General features: G+C 40.2%; 1 protein-coding gene across 1 annotated transcript in view; it reads right to left on the bottom strand.

The window, feature by feature from the left end:
* Positions 1 to 13,256, bottom strand: part of LOC149796269 (thyrotroph embryonic factor-like) — a 38,494-nt gene extending 25,238 nt beyond the window's left edge. The window contains exons 1-2 of the mRNA XM_089960903.1: positions 13,079 to 13,256; positions 7,101 to 7,613 (exon numbers count right to left, since the gene is read on the bottom strand). Of these exons, the coding sequence (XP_089817029.1) occupies positions 7,101 to 7,613; positions 13,079 to 13,163 (598 nt within the window). The 5' untranslated portion in view covers positions 13,164 to 13,256. The remainder of the gene's footprint in view (positions 1 to 7,100; positions 7,614 to 13,078) is intronic.
* Between the last annotated feature and the right edge of the window lie 1,245 nt (positions 13,257 to 14,501).

Genomic DNA, 14,501 nt, shown 5'->3' with positions numbered 1-14,501 from the left:
CGCCTATGGCGCTGGTGACTTCGTATCTACATATGAAAATCGAATTCTATACCCGGTCTTTTTTGAGATTGCTGTTTGATATACTCGTTCTGCAACAAATCGTATTGAGGTGATACAAATGTCAAAATATTTTCCTGCTTCATTCATCGACTGAAATATTTTTTCCTCGTGAGTTGTTGTATCAAATGACCTTACGGGTTTTGCTTTCTTTGGGTATTTACCGGTTTGGCCTTTTTTACTATTTTCACTCTGAGAGACAGTTTGCAGGTTTGTAAGAGAATTATCAGTCTTATTACTATTAATATGATCAATCACAAGTCCATTCTCGATTAATCCGTGGAAACATTCATAGATGATTCTGTGACAGAGATATTTTTTCCCTCCAGCAGTAAACATCAAATACCCGTGATTATTTACGGTGCCAACTGGTTTCTTCAGTCTACGATTTCTAACAATACCGTCGCGAGACGCCTCGTAATTGACGAGCACAGGATGCGGCTGAAATTCTTGGTCCATTTGTATAATAATACTACTTGTCTAATTTATTATTTGGTTTAATTATGAATCTTTCAACGTAGTCTTGAGGGGTTTTGATGACGAAGTCTGCGGTGGGGTCAATGACGGCGTTTTTAATTCGCTTGTCATAATAGCGTTTTAGTTCCCTGTATCGCTTTCCGCCACAATTAATACACAACTGCGATTTTCCTCTTACACCGACGTGGCAAACCAAGCACGGGAGGGGGCCAAGAGAACCATTACGAACGCTTTGTAAATGATATCCGCAGAATTCACCTCTACATGATTTATTGCACGGGGTTATTGACCCAATCATCAACCATTTACAGTGATTCATTATACTATATTCTTTCATTTAAATACTTGTTTTAATTATATGGATGAATTCGAGAGATTGGCAGTAATTAAACCCCGGAAAAATATTAAGTTCAATCTCGATAGAGTCCTCAAGGACACACCAAAAGCGTTAATAAACGATAGAACCCTGTTAAATAAAATACGCGATTGTATCAATGAATTCAAGCGTGATGGCGCATCTCACAGTTGGTCAACATTTCGAATTGATGGTATTGTTGATGCTACCATGAACGACAACCGCGCAGCAACGATAATATCACAACTTGACGGTAAAAGATATTTCTTCAGAGTAAAATTCATTGTCCGGGTGAAATCAGGCGATTGGATCATACGTGATAAATTTGAACCGGTTCTCAGCGACAAGAAAACAGTCATTGTCAGCCGCGACTCCAAGCCGGGGTTGTTAACCGGAATTGACAGACCATACTATGAACGAGCGTATCCTGAAACAGCAGTTGTTTATGGAATATACCCGTTAAATAAGAAACCTGATATCGGAAAACTGAAACCGATGAAACAGTCAACCGGGATAAATTGTGTAGCAGAACGAATAATAGAGCATTTTACAAATGCGTGTCGAGGAAACAAATTGACTGATTTACGACGTAGCAAAATCAACCAGTGGGAACTAACCGTAAAAGAGCGTGGAGCGACCATCAGCGACATAGCGAGATTAGAAACATCGCTGAGATTTCCAATAACCGTTACAACAATAACCGGTGAAGTATTATACGAATCAAAGTATAAATCGAAGGGAGCCCCAATCAAAATTATTGATCATAACGAACACGCATGGACGCCCGTGATCACAATATTTCCACGGGATAGAACAGTAAAGTATATACCCGAAGAATTCCTGGGAGAACAATTCTCCAAGGATGGTTTTCTCGCGGAGAGGAAACTATTTGATGCTATTGCCTACTTGTGTAAAAACGACCCTGTATCAGTGTGGTTACTTCGCAGCGCTGAAAACGATGCGGATACCTTTGATCAGTTTGTAAGACCAAACGGCGAATTATATCGTACTGAAGCATTTCACAACAGGATGAAAAAAACCGCCATGGAATTTGAAGAGCATGATGAACAACTGCTAACAAATTGTTTTACGATTCCATCGGTTGTAGCTCATGTTGCAGCAAGGAAAAATGCGTGGAGACCAACGCGCAAGGAATTTTTACCAGATGTACAATCCAGTTGTTTGGAATACTATCACGGTGGACTATGGAACACTGAATACAACCGCGACGCTATGATCTCGGTTGATATGGTTGCCTGTTATCCAGCGAGTTTTCTCGGGTATGGATCCGCCGCTGAGTATTTCAAACGATTTGGACACCCCAGACATGAAATGACTCGTGTTGCTATTAATGGACCACTGCCTGATTTTGATTTAACCGGATTCGCTCGCATAGTATCATTTGAATTCGCGGCAGGACTCCATCGCTGTTGCTATATTTGGATCGGTAGACACATAGCTGAAAAGAAGTGGTTGCCAATAGCGCTGCTACGGTATATGATTGATTGTAGCATGCTAGTTTCGTTGATTGTCAGTGACGCGATTATATCATACCGGGCGCAGACTGAAGTCTGGTTACCAGAACCGGAGCGTCTAGATAGCATAATTGATGAATCCAGAAAACACATTGATGCCGACGAGGAATATATCATCGAATGGTCCAGGAGGATATTCAACCAACGAAACCACGAGGCAAAAGATCTCGGTAGAAGAATAATTGGTAAGTTTACACAAGGTGGAAAAAACTGCGACTACAAACGATATTGCTCACGGCTGATTATAGATGACGCAGAATATGATTTCGTAATCAAGGACGCAGTGGCAAAAAATAGATACGTGAACTGCAAAACAGCTTTCTTGTCCAATGGAACGAGGTTGGGTACAGTTGTTACCTACAGCGATGGAGACAGCCCGGCGTATCCACATTTGAGGGCGTCTATGCTGGGTTATGCCGCTATCAATTTATTCTCGATGATAAATTTCCCGACACCGCGGTTAGAGTAGCCGTTGATTCGTTTTATATAGACGTAGCGTATAAGGGAAACGTAGCCGAGTTTACTAGTCCGGACGAGAGTTGGGGTACATGGAGAATTAAAGAAGAAATACGACGCGATTATTCCCCGTCAGCAAATGTCATCGTTGAGAACAATTACCTACGCGGTGATAAATTGTCAGAATGGTCTAATGCACCATCGTGTTCTGATCCAATTTGTAGACACAAGACGGTTTATTTAAGCGGCTGTGGCGGGTCAGGAAAGACGACTCGGGCAATTGAATTATTTCGAACGCGGGCAAGTATAATCGTGCTTACACCGACCCATAGACTAGCGCGAGAGATAAAACAACGAAATGTTGACGCCGTTACTTATCACAGCTTTTTTCGATACAGCGGCGGTGAGTGGACTCCTGATCGAATGGGTGAAAAATTTATTCCCGACATTATCATCTGGGATGAGATATGTACTGTTTCGTTAGATACTTTACAAATGTTTCTTGAGTGGTTGCTGCGCGCGAATACAGCGGTAATCATGTGTGGGGACCATGGCCAACCACCACCATTTGTCGGCGAGGGTCCACATGATTGGTTAAAGGGTTTTGTGGACTATTATGAAGAAACCGATACTGATTACCGAGCACTTGATGAACAACTGCGCGAGGTTAAAAAACTAATCAGATTACAGCCGGATAGAATTCAATGTGAAATAATCCGCGAGGTGATTCCGGAAACGCCGTTAAATGAATTCTGGGAAACATGGAGACCAAACGATTTGATTGTAGCGAGTAGAAAGATAGTCAGAGACACACTTCAGCGGAGGTTGTTTGCGTTGCATAAGGAAAAGTTTCCAACGCGCCCAGTGCCGTTATGTTATAGACCCGCGGACACACGGCGGCAGAACATTGAAGTTGAAATCCCGGCCCCGACAGCGTCAGGGACAAAAAAACAAATTCTCGTGCTGAATGATATTGTGCTCGTTGATATCAGCGTCGTCGAGGACGCGCTACGTGCTGATAAATCCCCGTGGACGCTAGGATACGCAACAACAATACATTCCTCGCAGGGACTGACTATCACGGATACAATTGTTTGGATAGTTGATAATCGCATCGAATGGTCAAATCTAGTCTATCTTGCAGTGTCCAGAGTACGAAGGATAAATCAGCTTCGAAGAATTGTTATTGACGGAGCCGATGACGGAGTCACTGACGAAGCCGGCGACAAAGTCACCATCGATGCAAGCGTCATTGATAGAAAACTCTCGGGTTACCGCCAACAGGATAAAAAAAAACAGCGGCGTTTTGATATTGATGCCGAATTAATAATCTCGCTACGACAACAACAGAATAATCACTGCGCGAGTTGCAATTGTATAATGAGTTGGCGTTATTCGGATAAAGACACTCGCCAATTTACCGTGGATAGGATCGATAACAGTCTCGGTCATGTCAAAACCAATGTGAGGTTGACATGTCTTGAGTGCAATAGACGCAACGGCGCTAGTTAAGACCACGTGGGGGCAATTGAGTATCGTTAGGTATCACTTGTAGTTGCTCGCGTGTAAATCCGCGCTGAGGAGCAGTTGAATCCAGTCTATAGATCGGTGGTCTACCAGTTGATCGTGTTATCGTTGATATGTTATGTGTGGTAACACTCCAAATAGGATCAGTAGCTCTTTTTTTACCGCCTTCAAGCTCTCCTGGTTCATATAGATATCTAACAGTGACATCGCCAAGAATCGGCTTGGAAACGCTATTTATTTTTGATCTTCCGGGTATATACTTTTCTTTAATCGCGTCGCTGGGCTTCATGTTGATTGCTCGGGTAATCTCGTTATTTAACGCTGCAATTACGCCTGGCAACCTTTTGACCCATTCACGAGATCGTTTTTCTTGGATGAATTCCTTCGCGTATTGATATCCAAATAACCGTTCAGCAAGAGTCCGATTGAATCGTTCAACAATTGCCTGATCACGATGTAGCGCAGTATGACCTCGTCGTATCGCGACGCTATGATGTTTCAGCGTTGATAAAACAACGCCGCGAAATTCACTACCAGGATCAACTTGTAATAGATTTGGCCAGCGCAGAGGACCTCTTCGATAAATTCTTTCAAACGCAGCGGCTACTTCAGTTGCTGACTTTGTTTTTAACGGCTCCGCTTGTTTGTATCGACTCGCAACATCAACTACGGTTAGCGCGTATTTGTAACCGTTGTCATGAGGCAAAAATAGTATATCAGCCTGATGAACTTCATTAGGTACGCTGACATCAAAGCGCGAGAAGTTGATTTGTTTAGGCGGTGGTAGATAGATTTGCCATATAGCCTGTTTGGATAACCAATTAGCCGCAGTGGTCTTTGTTACCTTTGCAGCGCTTGCAAGCTTACCAATTGCGGCCTTCCCCTTCCAGTATCCTCTCGGAGAATAATAGATGGAATCCATGTTGTTATTATAAACGCTATCGTTTTCAATTACCAGCGCCAGAAGCTCCGCTTCCAATCATTAATTTACCTTTCATAGCCGATTTTACCAACCATGAGGCTAATTTTTCTTTGAAGGATTTATCAGGAATAGCATTTAGCGCGTGAATTAATTTTACATCCGCGATATGACGCTGTTGCAGATCGCTACTTTTGTAAGCAACATCATGAGCATGACACGCCTTATCGATAGCGTTTATTGGATACTCACCGGGTTTGGGCTGATTTTGATCATCGAGTCTAATATCTAATCGTGTTCCGGGGCCACAGTAGTTATATCCTGGGAGGTGTTTTTCTCCTGGATACTTTGCCCACGGTGTTCCGGGGAGTTTTGCCAATTTGGCTGCGATGTCACCTCCTCGCTTTTTTTTAAAACATCTCCGGGTCTAATAGAAATAAATCTAAATTTCTTTGTACCGCATTGTACACACTTACCAGTAAGCGCCGATCTGTTATTTCTTGTCGTAACGGTTGTCATATCATTTGTGCCAGTACGCACTCTACACTTCACACAATATAGATCCATAATTTATGTATAGAGATATGAATATAATTGATTTTTCGGCGACTAAAACAAGAGAACCAGTTAAGCATGTTGCAGCGTTACCAAACTCGATCCGGATGATTATCATCGGACCATCTGGATCCGGCAAGACGCAATTGTTACTCAATTTAATAATGAGATGGATGAAGTGGGATAAGTTGTATTTGGTTGCTCCTAGCGTAGATGATCAACGATGCTACGAGGTGTTAAAAGATTTCAACGAGAATGCATCAGCGATCGCTAAAAAGAATGTTATTGAGTTTATTACGGATATCAATGATGCACCGGGTATTGATGATATTGATGGCGACGTTAACAATCTAGTCGTGTACGATGATGTTATGTTAGACAATCAAAAGAACCCAGCTAGGATATTTTCCAGAGGCAGGCATAAAAACACTGACGTGATATATGTCACTCAACGATACACTCAGATTCCAAAAGTAATCAGAGATAACTGCAATATTCTTGCTGTATTCAACGGCGTTGATACACACACGCTACGAAATATTTGGCAAACTTGGTGTGGCGGTGACATGGACTTTAATGGTTTTCGAAACTTTTTTAGTCATGCTCAGTCGACCCCACATGGATTTGTAACGATAAATTTACATGATCCTCGGACACGATATCGTATCGGACTTGACCAAATATTCGGTTAGTTGTAAATAATTTTCATTGTAAATAACCACTTAGCAGCAGAGGGGGCGATGACATCGACGCGGTCGTCGATGTGCTTACCGGACGCTGACGACACTGGGGATCGGCGCGCAGAAGGTGTTAATTAAACCAAATGACGTCACCATCGTGTAGGATGGACCGTCGTCGTTTTTTTTTTACCAGGCGCTGACGACACTAGATCGTTGAGTGCAGAAAGTATTAATTAAGCAAAATAACGATTGGACAAAATGTCCGATTCGCCCCCTCTGCTGCTCCTTAGTACAAATCTAGGAAATGCAAATAAACTCCAATTTACTCCATTTACTTATCCAGGAAATGCAAATAAACTCCAATTTATTCCATTTACTTATCCAGGAAATGCAAATAAACTCCAATTTACCCACATGTACTAATCAAGGAAAACCAAATAACTCCAATTTACCCTTAAGGTTCACTAAATAATGTGTATACAAGTTTATAATATATGAGAATGATGGTTCTGGTGCATGTTGAGAAATTCATCACTTACCTACATCTGATGATGGCAGCAAAGTCTGATGACTTAGTGAAGGTTTTGGCAAATCATTTGCTGCCCTTGGAGACATGGTTGGACATGGTTGAACCACTGGACTATGTGGCCTTGGAGACTTTGTTGGAAGCTGGAGAACCTCTGGGCTATGTGGCTGCAGTGGACTTAGCTCCATGTTAAGATAAAGTGGGGTCAGCAACTCATCAGGTGACCCGATGTTCATTTCCAGACTTGGTGGGTTGTTGACTGTATCTGTAAGCATCACTTCAATAAGACTGGTTGTTGGGCTCAGATTGCCCAAATGTGTGTTGACAGGTACTGAACTGCCATCATCTGAAGAATCCGGACTGATAGGTATGCCATTCTCGGAGAGAAATTCATCCAGGTCCATAAATTCCAGGTTGAGGTCATCCTGTGTGTATTTTTTGTCCCAGAGGTTTGGCCCGAGAAAAGCTGAGGTGGGGTCAATCCCGAATGAAATGGAACCATCCTTGTCATTTTTGGTTGTAGAATCTGTAACCAATTTACATATATTATTATAAACAATAGGAATAACTATATGTTCTGTCTGCAGATAGATTAAAAGAATAGTAACTGCATGGACTACAAACCTTACATTTAATCAGTGGGGACTACAAGCCTTACATTTAATCAGTGGGGACTACAAGCCTTACATTTAATCAGTGGGGACTACAAGCCTTACATTTAATCAGTGGGGACTACAAGCCTTACATTTAATCAGTGGGGACTACAAGCCTTACATTTAATCAGTGGGGACTACAAGCCTTACATTTAATCAGTGGGGACTACAAGCCTTACATTTAATCAGTGGGGACTACAAGCCTTACATTTAATCAGTGGGGACTACAAGCCTTACATTTAATCAGTGGGGACTACAAGCCTTACATTTAATCAGTGGGGACTACAAGCCTTACATTTAATCAGTGGGGACTACAAGCCTTACATTTAATCAGTGGGGACTACAAGCCTTACATTTAATCAGTGGGGACTACAAGCCTTACATTTAATCAGTGGGGACTACAAACCTTACATTTAATCAGTGGGGACTACAAACCTTACATTTAATCAGTGGGGACTACAAACCTTACATTTAATCAGTGGGGACTACAATCCATTATCATCATCCGCAAGGTACAAACCATTCATATCATCCGCAAGGACTACAAACCATTCATTTCATCTGCTATGAATAGAAGCCTTACATTCCATCTGCGAAGACTACAAGCTCTACATTTTGTCCACAAGGACTACAAGCCCTACATTTCATCCAGGAGGATTACAAGCCCTACACTTCATCCACGAGGACTACAAGCCCTACACTTCATCCACAAGGACTACAAGCCCTACACTTCATCCACGAGGACTACAAGACCTGCATATCATTTGTGAGGACTACAAAGCATACATTTCATCTGCAAGGACTACAAACCCTACATTCCATCGACAATGACAATAATAACTCCTAAAATGAATTGCTGCAAGGACTGGATTCTGAGCAATCCATTTAAAGTGACTTTGAACCCAGACCTTGTTAGTTTACAAAACTGAAAATAGCATGGTGCCAAGATACCTATCAAACCTTGTTTCCTAAAAAGAGTTCTAATTATAATTTCAGCCACAATAACATGTTGGAAATACCTAGAGTAAGAACAGAGGCATGGGAAGGCTTTGTTCAGGTCTGCTACTTGGTGGGACTGGGAAGGCCTACCAAATGAGATTCAATCTGAATTTTTATGGCGCTTTCAACAGGTTGTTGTAGACATACACGAAGTGAGAAGTGCAGTATAAACTTTAAGTTTTGCTCAGCAATAGGCTTTTGTTGCAATTTTAATATGCTGCTTACATTCTTGCTTAAGCTTTTCGTTTATAAGCGTTTATTTGTAAGCATTTATTTGTGCCTAATTTAGCGGTTTTTACAGTCTGTTTTTTATGTAGATTTGTTGCTGTTGTTGTCTTTTTGGTCTTATTTTTATACCTGACATGCTTGCTTAACTTGATGTGTGTGTGTGTGTGATTTGGATTTTTAAAGTAGCTATAATTTTTCAGTCATATCGCTACGATGTCTGCAGTGTGGCAGTTTACAGTGATGTCTAGCACTGGGGCATCATGTTGCAGACATGTAGCATGATGTCCCACCCAGTCCCATTATCCTGATAGCAGGCAGACCAATCCTAACACTAACCTCATAATGCTGAGTACCAAGTGTGGCAGCTGTCTGCACCGATTTGTTATTTTTTTTTTTTTATTTTCTTTTCAACGTAGCCTTGACTCGACCGGGGATCGAACCTACGACCTCCCTCATCTGAGGCAGATGCTCTAACCAATAGGCCACTGGAGTGGTACATTTAACTTTATGTAATTTTCTTATTCCTATTAACATATGTGCCATGAATTCCATTTTTGTCAACAAGAAAGCAAATGAAATGTATGTAAAATAATTTAAAAAATGTACATAAAATGTATGCAATTATTTTCCATATATTTTACATGTTGATGATCAAGCAGAAGTCTGAACAACATTTTGATATGTACCCTTGTTGGCTGTCTGTTTTGTGCTTTAGGAAAGGTACACAACTCTCATTTACTCTGCATGATGTAGCAAAATAATGTATAAACAGTGGCATACAAATGAACAAAAAACACAGTTATAGTCAGAGTTTCCTTTGACCCTTCCCACCCCAATTTTGATATTTATGTTGATGGGTGTGTTCAGGACCAACTGCCTATCTAAAGTTCAGAGGTCAAATAGTTATGTGATAACAATATATCCATTCCCAATGTGATGGCAAAAAAAAAGCAAAATTATAAATGAAAGTCACTGTTTGTAGAAAAACGAAAAAACACAAAATTCCCAATATATTTATTCCGTGAATAACAAGAAAGCCGTCATTGACCTAGCAACATGAAGAAAGTCAGATTCGTTCTGCAGTAAGCACATCAATGCTGTATTCACCTGATGCCAACAAAAACATTGCAGACATGTGCTGTTTGATGAATCTTACTCCAAGCCGTTGCAACAGCAATTGGTGTCTGGTTGTTCTTGAAATATATATGTTTAGAATTAAGTGTACATTCATTAAACATGACTTTCATTTAACATTTAGATTGTTGATATCACTTAAATATTGGACCCTGATGTCAGAGACATGCAGGCTGCAAGGTCCATGTCCATGTGGTCATGTGACTAGCAATGCAAGTGGTGAGTTCCAAGCCCAAGTGAATTAAAGTCACAATGAATAGCATACCAGCAATAAAGACAAAGTGAATAGTATACTTGCAATAAAGACAATGAATAATATATTCACAATAAAGATACAATGAATAGTATACTTGCAATAAAGACACAATGAATAGTATACTTGCAATAAAGACACAATGAATAGGATACTCGCAATAAAGACAGTGAATAGTATACTTGCAATAAAGACAATGAATAGTATATTCACAATAAAGACAACAAATAGTATACTCACAATAAAGACAACGAATAGTATACTTGCAACAGACAATGAATAGTATACTTGCAATAAAGACAGTGCATAGTATACTCACAAAAAAAGCACAATGAATAGTATACTCACAAAAAAGGCACAATAAATAGTATACTCGCAAAAAAGACACAATGACTCGAAATTTCTGAGAAAATGAATTATCTTGCTATTGATTTCATGCAGATGTTGTCCAATGAAAAATTGGGCATGCAGATATTGTCCAATGTAAAATTGTCATGCAGATATTGTCCAGTGAAAATTGGGCATGCAGATATTGTCCAGTGTAGAATTGTCATGCAGATATTGTCCAGTGAAAATTGGGCATGCAGATATTGTCCAATGTAAAATTTTCATGCAAATATTGTCCAATGTAAAATTGTCACGCAGATATTGTCCAATGTAAAATTGTTTAATTTTGCTAGGCATGATGATAAGCTGCTACCCTCCACCGCCACAGCTTAGTGGCAGCAAATTCCAAACTTTTTGACAGGCAAATGACTCTGACCCCAACTTGTCTAAACATCAAAAAGGGCATGCTTTTGTTCTTGTTGTTGTAGGGTTTGACGCCATTTTTCAGCACACGATAGGCTATACATGGTGGCCAGTATTAATGGTGGAGGAAGAACCCGGACCCCGCCCCCCCAAGAAAAAAAACACCGACTCACGAGAAGCTACTTGTAAGCTTTCTCACATATCCACAATGGCTAATCCAAGACTTGAACCCACGCAGACAGAGGTAAGATGGCAGTGATCCGTAATGGAGAGCGCTTTAGACCACTTGGGGCCCCCAAAAGGGGCATGCAAAGAGAATTTAGACTATGTATGGTGTTGTTGCCTCTTTAGATCTCAAATACTCTAATGGCTCTGTGCTTTGAGATCTGTTTCTATTACCCTTTTGGAACTAATGTTGTTAGCTGTAATGTCACTGCACAGGAGTCTGACATTTTATCAATTAAAGTACTGTGAAATCTACTTAAATGTACTTTGACTGCAACAGCATCAAGGCTTTATGCCAACGGAACATGAAAATGTGTCCATTTGCTAGTGTCATTTTTTTCTGCCTGGATAAAGACTGCACATTAAGTATATTAATTACACATAAATTAGTGGAAGAGTGTCAATATAGGGTGCCAAGTGTAAGATATTCCTGAAACTTTGACTACCTCAACGACTCATTCCAATATGAACACACTATACAAGGCTGTTATTTGGGTAGTAAGACATAGCAATAAAACAAAAACGACATGTGCTATGTCTTACATTGTAGGACTACAGCCTAGTACAGAGATTTTGTGGTACTTACTGATAAAACGTCATTTATAGTATAGATAGGTGATTTCATGTTCTCAGATTTCGTCGTACTTCATTAATAAAACGTCACATTCCAGTGGTCTTTGCTCTCCAATTTTACTCTTTGTTGCTAAGGTAACGAGTGCCAAACTGTAAACCCAATGACGCATGAAATGTACAATGCTGTCGAGCATTTATGCACACTTAAGGTTTCTGTCTACAAGAATTGCAGCAAAACGGATACTGAATTCGACCAACTGACGAACATAAAATATTGCAACGCTTACCATTTGAAAAGAGGCAATTCTCACCAGAATATTATTTTCAGAATAATATTAATTTTGGACACACGGGATACCACACCAGTGTTTTAACGACTCGCGTTATGTCGGCCTATTATGCGCACAGCTTTGAAAAGATCGGGCTATAGAAATAAAAATACTTTGGTCTGTTTCTGTCAGCAGTTCAGTCCAGTCTTACATGCAAGACCTGACGCTGATATTTATGTTGTGGGCATCAAGGTCTGCCACCGTAACTAACGACGCTGTGTTGCGTGTTTTGATCTAGACTAGGAATATTTCACACAACTGACAACTAAAATAACAACGCTTTTCTACAAAGTAAAGTCATGTTTTAGTAAGACTTGACTTATTCTGATGTCTTTTCCCTAATAAATTCAAATTCTCACAAAAGAAATGGACCTATTTTCAAGTTTCGTTGGCCTTCATTTCAGTTGGCTGGAAAGCGATGAGAGCCGGGAATGCCAAAATCGGGTTAAGTTGAAACATTATTCTTTAACGAACGAATAAAAATATATTACGCCATTTGTATCTGTAAGCAACGGTTCGTTTCGTTCAAGAAACTTATTCCCAACATGTGCCTACTTGAACTTACTTCGGCATACCTAGACTTCTAGTTCACGTGTGATTTGTAGGTAAATTGTAAACAACGATACGAGACCCTGTCATTTTGCCAGACAGTTCTCCAGCTTCTATTTCAGTAGGCCTAAGCAAAAAAATGCAGTCAGATTTTTTTTCAAAGCGGCAAAACAGCACATAACATGCAAGCTTCTACTTTGAACCTCACCCTTGAACACCAGGCACCCATCACGTGCACACGGTATAGAGTACCAGCCCACATGACTATGAAAGAAAATACTGCAAGGTTTGTACTTACTCAGATTCAGAAACCGTGGATTCTGAAGATCCGGATTCTCGAGAAGTGCCTTTAAAGTTAAACCAGGTTGTCCAAGCAGTGACATTGTAAGACCTTTTCAGAAATTCCCGATACAGCGAGCAACTGCATCCACTTAACCTTTTGCGTTTAACGCTTGCGCATACAGTGCCTAAACATCTAAAAATAAATTCTCTCTTGACGAACCAATCAGATGAGAGTCATATGCACGTTGGCACCAATCACAGCGAGCTGATAAAGACTTGGTACATGCGGACTCACGTTGTACTGCATGTGCTGTGATTGTGTTTGTAAACCACAATACATGTTTAGGTCAAGGCAGAAACTATACGTTTGTGTACTGATTCGTATTTTCGGAGACAGCGTGGCCTTGAAAACTGAAGCAACGTACTAAGAGGGTGAAGGGGTAGGTTGCCCTGAGCGCCTAAATAGCCAATTTTTTTTTCTTTCGACCAAGACCGAACATGTGTGTTTGTGAATTTGTTGCTCTTGAACACAAAAGTCTGACGTTCGGTCAATAAAGTACAGCGAAATCTCTAACATGAAATCATGTTATCGGTTATATAAGTGTTCATTTATATAACCGATAAGGTGATTTCATGTTGTCAGATTTCGCCGCACTTTATTGATAAACGTCAGACTCCTGTGCTCTTGAAGCTCGACCTTTCAGCAAATTACATAACGCACCCGTAGAACAAGGATTTGGAAATTAATTTCTGCTGTCGGCGTGTGCTTCTTGAAAAAGTATATCCATTGGCGCCCTCAACACCGTGCTAATGCTCTTTCGCATCAAAGCGAGTGAGAGGGATCCAGACACTATCGCCTGTGCACAAATCGGTTAAAATAGAAGTCTGTTCAAATCCGTCAGACAACCGCTAGTTGTTAGATTTATGGGAACTGGTATGGAGGGATTAATTTTATCTTATTATTTTAATTTTAATTTGATGAGCTTTGAAAGGTTGCTTTTATTCGGCGAAAATTCTTCGCATGTTTGTACTTTTTGTAGAATAATGTGTATTTATGTTGCTGTGTTTGAGGTTCAATTAATGGGCCTAATGTGGAAATGAGAGACATGCCTAAATTGGTGCTAGATTGTTTTGTGTGAATGATAGAACTGAGATACAAGGAAGATTAAATGGCGTAAATAACTTTTAAAATGAAGATATTCTAACCACGCTGAGGCTTCTCTAATTGGGTTAGTTTAATTTATTTTTTTCTCGAACTGAAAACTTATCAAAGATAAGCTCAAATATATTACGAAATTGAACCAACTTGATGTCGCGCCCTCTGCTGCCACAAATCATTATCATATCAATCTCTCAACCAAATATTTTATCGAGACCTATACGATATCGTGATCGAGGATCATGTAAATTTATTGTTATAAATCCGTGTGGAGTTGACT

This window comes from Sinohyriopsis cumingii, chromosome 6, assembly GCF_028554795.1.
Source record: "Sinohyriopsis cumingii isolate HCF-2022 chromosome 6, ASM2855479v2, whole genome shotgun sequence".
Classification (NCBI taxonomy): Eukaryota; Metazoa; Mollusca; class Bivalvia; order Unionida; family Unionidae; genus Sinohyriopsis; species Sinohyriopsis cumingii.
The sequence above is the reverse complement of the archived record's forward strand: the minus strand, read 5'-3'. Positions and strand labels throughout refer to the sequence as shown.